The sequence below is a fragment of the Pteropus medius genome, unplaced genomic scaffold, assembly GCF_902729225.1.
Source record: "Pteropus medius unplaced genomic scaffold, Ma_sr-lr_union100, whole genome shotgun sequence".
Lineage (NCBI taxonomy): Eukaryota > Metazoa > Chordata > Mammalia > Chiroptera > Pteropodidae > Pteropus > Pteropus medius.
The window spans coordinates 156,631-166,810 of NW_024344377.1; the positions used below are offsets into that span (position 1 = coordinate 156,631).

The following is a 10,180-nucleotide window of genomic DNA, read 5'->3' on the forward strand; positions in this document are numbered from 1 at the left end:
CCAGTGTGGTCCAGCATCGAGGAGGGGGCCCGACTTCAGACAAGGTCCCCCAGACCCTGTTCCCTTGGCTCCAAGACCGGCTGGGCGGGGCCTGAGTGGGCTTCCGGTGCACACTGGGCTGAGAGGCCCCACACTGAAGGGTGGCTTGCGGGTGTGGCAGCGCTGGGTGGGAATTGCTTTATGAGGCTGCCCTGGGCTGAGGCAGAGCCCGCTCCCTTCCGGCCCCAAAAAGGCCCGGCCCTGCAGAGCCCAGCAGATGTGCTTAAGTAGCCATGACAGGATGCAGTAAATGCCCAGCCGCCTTTCACATGCAGACGCTGCTGGGACCATCCTTTGTGCTGGCAGCCCCTGGGCCAGCCCCTACTGCCCCTGCTGTGCCTGGCCCTGCCTCTGAATGGCTCCCCTTAGGGAGCCCAACTGCCCAAGAATGGGCTCCAATAAAGGGCCTGATGGGGGGACCCAGGCCAGTTACAGATGTCCCAGGACCACGCCCACCCAGCACTGATCCCAGCAGCTCCAAGGGGGCAGTCTGCATGGCCGCAGAAGCCTAGGCCTCCTGGTCTCCCATCTGGGACACTCCTGGCCCAGATGACATCTTCAGACCCCAGTTTCACCTCACCGGATTTTTGAGGCCCCGCTCCCCCACCCCCGGCTCCCCATCTCCCGGCCTCTCCATCTGGCAGTAGCCTTTCTGGCTGCTGTGTGTGTGCTGGTCTGCCCGCCCTGGAACGTCAGCTTCAGGGGCAGGAAATGCCGACGGCCCAGTCACTGCCAGGGCCCACAGCAGCGTCTTTAGCAGAGCAGAAGCGCTCAGGAAATACCTGTTGGGTGCATGAGTGACGGATGGAGGCAGAGGGGTGCTGTGGGGGAAAGCAGGGATAGAATCCGGCAGACCGGGGGTGAATCCTGGCTCGGCCACTTTTTCTACTTCTGCCAGTCCCTGAATGTCTAAGCCTCAGTCCTCATTTTGAAAAGGGGCCGACGCCCCAACCTCTGGGCCGGTTGTGAAGGCAGCGTGTGCAGTCAAGCAGCTGCCTGAGCGGAACAGGCCTCCCTCAATCAATGGCCACTGCTGTCATTGTGGTCGACGTCATTTTAAAAAGCAGCGTTTATACTCCCCATGTGCTGTGTCCCCAGAAAGGTGGGAACCTTTCCGAAAATCTGAGGACCGCTGTCACCACAGAAAGTCTGGGGAGAAGAGTGGTGAGGTGTCCTCCATCCCTAGGGGAATTCCCAGGACAGAAGGCGCTGTTCGGGGCCCGACAGTGCTGGGGAGCTGCGCGGAGGCTAACTCTCCGCCAGGGCCCCGGGTCTCTCTCTCTCTCTCTCACAGTGCCCGCCCATCGCACCTGTCCTTCTGCGGCACTGTTCTCACCCCGTGACTCCCTCAGAGCTCCCTTGTGACTTCAAAGTGAGCCGCGCACATCAAGGAGGCCGCTGAGTGTGAGGAGCCAAGTCGCCTCGCTTGTGTGGCTGCGCAAACACTAAAAGCAGCCAAAAGCCGCCCAGCATCACTCCCCCTGGCAAGCGGGGCCTGCTCCGTAAGACTCCTGGCACAACCCGCTCTTGGCTCTTCCCCGGCTGCCACGGGGAGAAAATGGCCCTGTCCTGCATGGCGGACAGGTCCCCATGGAAAACCCCCACACCAGGCATATTTTCCTGGGGGACGTTTCCCCCGAAATGCACTCATTGCCACCAACACTGGGCTTCCTCCAGGCCCAGGGCCAGCCACGAGGAGGGCGAGGACAGCCTGCAGGGCCTCCTCGCGCCCGACCATCATCAGTCGGCCACTGGAGGCTTGGCCTGGGCGGAGGGGACTAGTCTTAGAAGAGCCGGCAGAGAGTGGCAGAGAGAAAAGGAATGTTGGGGGACGCAGAGGGCACCGCAGTGCGGGCGGCCTGGGCTCGGTGGGCAGTGGGGAGCTCAGGGGCTCCGTTGATGAACCACCCCCCAGAAGTCTGTGTAACTGGGAGCAAGTAGGTGAGGTGGGTGAGGGGGAGGCGAGGAGCCACAGAGGCCCTGGTGGGCGGCGAGGTGGCATGGGGACCTTGTCCTGTGCCATGGAAGCCCATCGGTACTCCGAGCCTCTGACAGATAAAGTCCCCAGGGTAAACAAGTACTACGCCCTCTCACTGAACAGAATGCCGCAGGCTCTGGGGACGCCGCGGCCCTCTCTCAGCAACATAACTGGCTGCGACGTATTTTAGGGCTGTTACTACATTGCTGTGAGATTTATACACTGTAGGTGCCACCAGAAACACCCAGCTGGATAAATCTGTGGAGACAAAGCAAACCAAAACAAAGCCCCCTAGGAGTCAGCTGGAAGACATCAGTGCAGAACTCACAGAGCTTAAGGGACCGGGGATCATTAATCTCAGACCCTGCAACCGACGCATTGCTCAGACGAGGCTGTTAGAGAGAAGCCCTTGCCTTTTCTCAACGCCCCCTTCTCCCTGAAGGGACGCTAAATACAGGTCTGGCACAGCGGTTAGGAGTCAGGCAGACCTGGGTGCCATGGTCCCTGGGACATCCCAGCTGAGATCCTGGCAGGCTCTGGGCCATGGTTTCTTTAGCTCTTAAAGGGAGATAACACCCCACCCTCGGACTGTTAGGGCAACTAAATGAGACAGTAAGAGGAAAGCAGGAATGCCTGGCACATAGTAGGCGCTTCCTGGGGGTCGGCCATCTTTGCTGTTGCTCGTAGACACCTGGAGCCTCGCCTGCTAGGACGGTGTACACCAGACCCTCATTACTGACCGTGTGACGACTGTATCTTGTTGACTGCTTTTCCTAGTGACGCTCCATCAGACTCCTCCCAACCTCAACATCTTCTGTCTTCAACTGAAGACAGTCCTTGAGGTGGAGATGGCTTCGGCTGTTCTGGCGAGTTTTCCTGGGTCTCTCCCATATATATGGAAGGTATACGTGTTATTAAATCTTTTTTTTTTCTCCTGCCAATCTGTCACTTATGACAGTGATGTCTCAGCCACGAACCCAGAAGGGTAGAGGTAAAATTATTCTTTCTCCCCTACAGAGCAACAGGCTATACCACATAGCCTGGGTGTGTGGCAGGCTACATCCCATCCAGGTTTGTGTTAGTGCACTCTGCGATGTTCTCACGATGACAAAATCACCTAAAGATGTGTTTCTCAGAACATGTCCCTGTTGTTAAGCGGCACATGGCTGTATTTTACTTTAATAAAAAGTTGCTTCTAAGTGGCCCTGATTTTAAAAGAATTAACAAGAATTCCTATATAGATAACATGAGACATGAGACCTAACTGTTATACTGTCGTGAGGTCTATCATGCACCAAGTGCTGGGCCAAGACCTTGACATACACCATGAGCCATCACGGCACCTGTCCTGCACTCCCCTCCCGGCCTCTCACCCCACCCCTCGGAGCTCCAGTCTGACTGGGAGCCATTCTTTATTTCTTCTTCTCTCTGGCCCCCACAATATCCAATATGTCAGCCGGTCCCATTGGTCCTACCTCCAAAACATCTCTTTCCTTCTCTCCCTTCTATCTCCACTGCCACCTCTGTGTCCCAAGCCCCATCGTCCCTCCTGGACCACCTTAATCGTCTCCCAGCTAGTTACCCAATTTCTTCTCTTGAGCCCTGTCGTCTGCCCTACTGCCAGGCCATTCCTCACTCTGCAGTCAGAGAGACCTTAAAATATTTAAAAAATTGTTTTGGTATAGTATTTTTTTCCAGCTTTTTTGAGACATAATTGACAAAATATTTGTAATCTAATATTTTGAATGGGAAATCCATTCGGATGGTTCAAAAACTTTAAAAATGTTTACACCTGTATCCAAAGTTATACAGTGGTCTTGCCCCCACCCCTCCCCGCAACCACCCAGTTCTCCCCAATTGCTTGGCCCCCAGCCCTTTACACAGTGAAGCTCTTCTCTCCACTTTCCTTATGCAAACACAGCATCAAGAGTCATGCCTGCATTTCTGCCTTCACCACCCAAAAGACAAGTACCTTGCGCATCCTGTCCCGTGCTTGCTGCCTTTGCTGACAACATCTACGTGGCAGGTGTGCTCATTCTTTTTTATACTGCATGGTAAGCCACTATATAGTTGGATGGACCCTAATACTCCCATCTTAATGGATATTTGAGCTGTTTCCAGTCTTTTGCTATTCCAAAAGGCACTGCCATGAATGACCTCGAACTTACGTCATTTCTCACGTAGGAGGTAGGGAAATTCCCAGAAGCGGAACTGCTGATAACGACAAATGCATCTTCCACAAACAACATGTGACAGGGTCCATTTCTACAAACTCTCACCAACAGAACATATTGTCAAAGTTTTGGGGTTTTGCCAACTTTCTCGAATTGACGAAAAATGGCATCTTGGCATAATTTTAATTTGCATTTCTCCTACTTGAGTAAGACTGAGCATCTTTCAAATGCTTAGGGGGTCATTTGTTTTTTCTTTCTTTATGCAAATTTTCTCTTGGACTGTTGATTTTTTGTTGTTGATTTCTAGATTTTGAGGCATAAGTATAAAGGTCTTCTACTCCAAGATTCCAAAGGAAATCTCCATTTTTCATTTGGCACTTATAAGGTTTCGCTTTTCACATTTAAATTTCTTTAACCCGTAAATCAAATCACACGACGCTCCTTCTTAAAATGTTCAGCGCCTTCTCACTGCATTCAGGATAAAATCCAGGGGACCCTCAAGCCCCTGCCTGCTAGGCCATGCTCCCCCTCACGACTCCCCACTTTTCAGTTCCATGAGAAGGAACATGCCAACTTCTCTTCTGCTTCGGACCTTTGCAGCCACTGTTCCCTCTACCTGGAATGCATGTCCTCTGCCCCTTCACCCTCTGATTCAGTCCAATGCCTCCTCTTCAGAGCTGTCCCTGGACCCCTCTCTAGCACAGGCCATCCTCATCCCTGTCACACTCTCTCTGCATCCATTTTCTTCACATCCCTCATGCCACCCTGGTGACTTGTTTATTCCTGTGCGTCCAGGTTTACTGTCCAGACATGAGCCCCAAGAGACTTTGTCTGCCTCAGTCACAGCCCTGTGGCTCTGGACTCCTGCTCTTCCATAACAAGGCCCTGTCACCTCAAAACACAGCCCAGTGTCCTCTGCTCCACTCCCACAGGTGCTACCACCTAATGCTCTTGTCTTTGACAGAGCTACTCTGAAGGCCTGAGGTAAAGGGAGTCTAAGGCAGAGGCCAGGAAGGCACTTAAACCTGAACTTCAGGACTGTGCCCCCAGGGCCACAGGGAGGCTCCTAGGTCTGGGGCCCCAGGTCACGCACTCTCCTAGTGGCCTCGTCTGAGTTCCTGACCTCTCAAACACCCCCTGCTTTGCTATGCAAGACAGTTTGGCTACTGTACAGACAGGTCGGGTGGGCTCTCTGAGAACCAAGAGGCTCACTTAACTGTTATCTACAGGTAGGTAAATTGAGTCCAACGAGGTCAGGCCACCAAGCCAAGATCCCCTAGCTAATGACTGTGAGAGCCCAAGTCCTGTGCAGTTAGCCCTTCCTGACCGCCCATCAACATCATGGCAGCACTGGTCTGCAATGCCACTGACAATTCTAAAGCCCAGAGTCCACTGGTGCCAACCAGGGTCCTGGCAGTGTCCTCTATGCCATCCTCCCACCATCTAAACAAAATCAACACAGTCCAAGTGAATTACAATGCCAGTCACATGTAATTTAAAGTTTTCTGGTAACCACATTAACAAAAGTCAAAAGAAACAGGTGGAATTAATTTAACATATTTTATTTAACCCAAAATATATTCAAATGATCATATCGACATGTACTCAATATGAAATATAATGAGCTATTTTACATTTTCCTAAGTCTCCGAAATCCAGTGTGCATCTTACGCTTACAGTAAGCACACCTCAGTTCAGGCTAGGCACATTCCCAGCGCTGAGAGACCACAGTAGCGAGTGGCCACCCTGTTGGACAGCGCAGCCCTAACCAGCAGAGGCCTAGTGCTCGCTCAGAGGCGCCCGGTACCTTGCACAACCGGGCTGCTACAGGGTCCTGTCCAGGCTGATCCTCCCCAGGTTGATCCTCAAGTCTCGGGGGCGGGGCCAGGGCAGCAGCCCCGCCCCTCCCTGCCCCGCCCCGGCCCGGGCAGCGGCCAGAGGCGGCTGCAGGGACCCGACTGACCTGCTTTCGCGGCGGCCACCGCAGCCCACTCACCTCGCCACCGCCTCCACGGAACCGGCGATCGGCACACCGCCACCCTCGCCGCTGTCGTACAGCACGCCCGAGATGTCGAGCAGCACCCCGCGCACGCCAGCCAGACGCTCGCCCCAAGCGGCCATTGCGCGCAGCCGTGCACCTCAGCTTCCGCGTCCCCACTCATGACTGGAAACTGCGGCTGCGCTCGTCGCGCAGGGATCCTGGGAAGTGTAGTCTGGTGGAGGATGGGGCGGAGCCGGCGGGGCCGGCGGGGGAGGGGCGGGCGCTGCCTCGGGACTTCCGTGCCCCGCAAATGGGTGCCTTCTCCGCAAGAGTTAAGTGGGCATATTTCGGAGCAAGGCAGATTGAAGCAAAGAGACACCTGTAAAAGTAGCAAAAATTAAAGAGAACGAGTAGTACCAGTGCTTCGCTAGTATTTTCTCATCCTTTGGCCGGAGTGGGACAGCCCTAAAAGCAATGGAAATAGTTGGATCATTAACCGGAGACTCCTGCACCTGGGAAGGAAGGCTAAGGACGCGATTCTAAAGCCGATAGCTGCAGTGTAAACTACAATGACAAAACGAGCTGGAAGAAAAGTAAATATTCAAGGGTGGGGATTGTTTAAGAAATTATAACATGGCTATTAAAAGAAATATGTCATCAAAAATGAAGACTAGGTAACAACATGGAAAATGCTCATATTACGACATTATATGAAAGAGCAGAATACAAAACTGTACGTAGACAACAGCCCTGCCAAAGTAAGGATGCGTAGGAATAGGGCTGGGAAGAAAATGGGGCTATTGCAATGTGTTAGGCCAGTGAGATTTTGATGAATTTTTACAATCCATTTAATGTTACATCATTTTCGCAGTAAGTAAAAACTGATAGAAAAGAAGAGTGTCCTTGACTGCCCCCTGACCCTTTGAAGTATTTAAATTAAAACTTGAGGAGCATTTGAAATCTTGCTTCCAAATTGTCATCAGTTGGGCTCAAATAAAATCTTATAAAAATTCAAAGTAAATAAATTGCAACTTGAAAAAATTTGACCTCTGGCCTGACTTAACTTTGAAGTTTCAAAAGAGTCTCTTGATTCACAGATAAGATGAAGAATTGAACTTTAGCCCGGTTCAATGAATTGTACATATCATGTTGATAAGTTTATTGGGGGAACCGTTGGTTCTACAGGAGAAATATAAAAAGTAGTTCCTGCCCTTTGAGGATTTACGATCTTTTGCGGGGAGAAAATAATATCGTTCCTTATATTGGCCATGGTTCTTAGTTGCAGATGGTAGAAACCACTCTGGCTAGAGGGGTATGTTTACACAAGGAATTAAGGAGCTTACAGATTTCCTGGGGGACTGGGGAACCAAGCTCAAGTGCTACACAGCCAAGAGCCATGCAGCCGTGAGAAACGCCCAATTGCACTGCTCCATTGGGACCAGTGCTCCATCGGTTGGCTCCTAAGATGCCAGGGGAACTTCTATCAGGCTGACAGTATAGCTCCCAAAGAACCAAACCACCCACTACCATGCCCTTTGATGATTCTTTCTCTACTTGTGGCCACTGCCTCATTTTCACCATGTCTGGCTTGGTGGAACCTAGTCCAACTTGCAAGAGAGTCTGGGAAATGCAGCACTTAGCCTTTGAGATTCTGTGGGGTAAGAGCTGAGTGAGTCAATCTGGAGAATCGGCTACGAACATCATGAATCCATACACATGTATTGAACTTCTACTCTCTGGGATCAGTGGGCTCCAGGGGTGCAAAAAAGGTCTAAGGTGGGGTCACTGCCTTTGAGTCAAGAGTGGGCAGAGAACGAGACTTACACCTTTCAGATTACCAACCAATTGTGTGCCAAGCACCAAAGAGTGACATAGACACGGCCAAGAGGATGGGCTCTGTAGGCCATGGAGGGCAGCAGTGGTTTCTGAGCAGAGGAGCAGCCTGAAATAGACCTAAAAGAATGACTGGGCCTTAGCTTTATGCCAAGGAGGAGGAGGAGGAGAGAAGGGGCACTTCCGCCAGTGATGGTGAGCATTTGCACAGTTCTTCCTTCCACTAGCTCTGTGTGACATTGAGAAAATCACTTCTGTATCTAGGACTGTGACAGCCCCTTGAAGATGTCCATGTCCTAATCCTTAGAACCTGTGCATATGTTACCTTACATGGCAAAAGGGACTTTGCAGATGTGATTAAGCTACGGATCCTAAAATGGGGAGATTAGCATGGTTGCCCTGCATGGATGGCCCCTTAAAAGCATAAGTTGTTCCACAAATGCAAGGGATTCCCCCTAAGGACGCTGGATCCATTGTGAACCCATAGCCATGTCTAAACCTTTCTGGATCCTATTCTTTTCAGCCTAGCCTGCATCACCTCATAAGGTAAAGGTTTTCAATCCATCTGAATCAGACTGTGAGCTTCGGGTTCATGTATTGGGCTACCTTTTATTCCTTTCAACTCTTCAGCTTGCTAAACGCCAGGGCGCTAATGGGCGCGAAGACAATGCTGAGTGTGCCCAAACTTTGGGGCAGGGCAAAGACCAGACAGCCTGTATCCCTACAATGTGATAAAGGCTGTGCCGGTCATGGTTCTTTGACCTGCACCATGGTATCCTGTTAGGCAGTGCTTGGGCTCAGTTATCATCTCGGACGTCCCCTTACGCATCTCAGCTACCTGTATAACTTTGAAGGAAAGCCATTCACTAAGTAACTGCAATAGGACTTCGCCCTGGGCCAGGAATGTGATCTCCTTGATAAGAATCTTACTGAACCAGGTGGGCTCTGATACCTTACTTCCTAGCTTTGGGGTTGTGGGCCAGTTACCTGAGCTCTCTAAACTTGGTTTTCTCAATTGCAAATTGGGAGTAATAATAGTGCCTGCTTTGTGTGGTCATGGGGGAGATTTAAATAAATAACCCGAAATAAGCAAAAAGCTTGACCAAGTGATCCAGAGCAAGTACTTGAGAAAGAACAGCTATTTACTGTCAACACTGTCATTATCAGGGCCTATTAACATGTATTCTACTAACTAGTATAACCCACAGCTTTATGCCTTCTTTGATGCTTTCTTGACATTTCCAAGACAAATATGTTGGTTCCTTTTTTAATCTGTTGATTTTCAAGAAGAAATGCTGATTTCTTAAAGCGAAATAAGTTGCCTAAACATGTTTCTTTCGGTGGCCTTGCGGGGAAGGGTGGGAAGGCTGCACTTTGAGCTGTCACCAATCAAAGTCTCCGAGGTGGGGTTTTTAAAGGAATACTTGCCCTGCTTGGCAGCCAGAGTTCAAAGCCCTGGTGAGAAATAGGAAGTGGTAGTCTTTAATTGTAAATGAACTCTCCAGCAACAAGCGGTATAGAGTCAAGTAAACACTTAGCAACTGATTCTGCAGCTATCAGTAGTTTTTAATGCCAGCGCCTTCCACTTCCCATTCTGTAGACCAATTTGAGTTGAAGAAGTACACCTTGGAGAAAGCTGACAGAGGTGATGAGTAATGGGGTTGCCCACATGGCTATACCCCAAATTGACTTCCTCCCCTTTGTCGTTACCTTCTGCCTTATGAAGCTGTCTCTTTGGCATATATGTCCTACCCTGTGGGCTGGCCCAAAACACGGGATTTTAACTAGGGAATTTAAGTTGCATTTTATTTCGGGAACATGAGATTTTATCTAAGGTGCTTTAATGAGGCTCATAATACTGCTCTCCCTCTGCATAAACTGCAAATTCTTTCCACTGTTAACGCTGTTCACGGCTGAGCAGCAGCTCCTCAAGGCTGTGCTGGAATTATAGGCCACTTTGTTTGTGGAATGGCTCAGGAAGCCTGGCACCATTGATTTGCATCAGTGCCTTGGGAATAGCCTTTGCCTTCTCCTTAAAGATACTATCTAAACTGTGAAATTCATTAAATAGCCCCAGAAATGGATCAGGTTATTTAACACAACATCCCTAATGGCGCAATATCTCAGCTGTCTGCACTGATAGTGAACATTGTCTTGGATAGTGTTATCGGCTCA

The 10,180-nt window shown here is 50.6% G+C and overlaps 1 protein-coding gene across 6 annotated transcripts in view; it reads right to left on the reverse strand.

Annotated features, from left to right (window-relative positions):
* The window catches only part of LHPP (phospholysine phosphohistidine inorganic pyrophosphate phosphatase), a 97,408-nt gene extending 91,003 nt beyond the window's left edge, over positions 1 to 6,405 (reverse strand). For 5 of the 6 annotated variants that reach the window (XM_039870765.1, XM_039870764.1, XM_039870763.1 and 2 more), the window contains exon 1: positions 6,188 to 6,357. In XM_039870765.1, coding sequence (XP_039726699.1) covers positions 6,188 to 6,312 — 125 coding nt within the window. In that variant the 5' untranslated portion in view covers positions 6,313 to 6,357. Of the gene's footprint in view, positions 1 to 6,187 lie in introns of all 6 variants that reach the window. The other variant, XM_039870760.1, reaches the window with a different exon arrangement.
* Between the last annotated feature and the right edge of the window lie 3,775 nt (positions 6,406 to 10,180).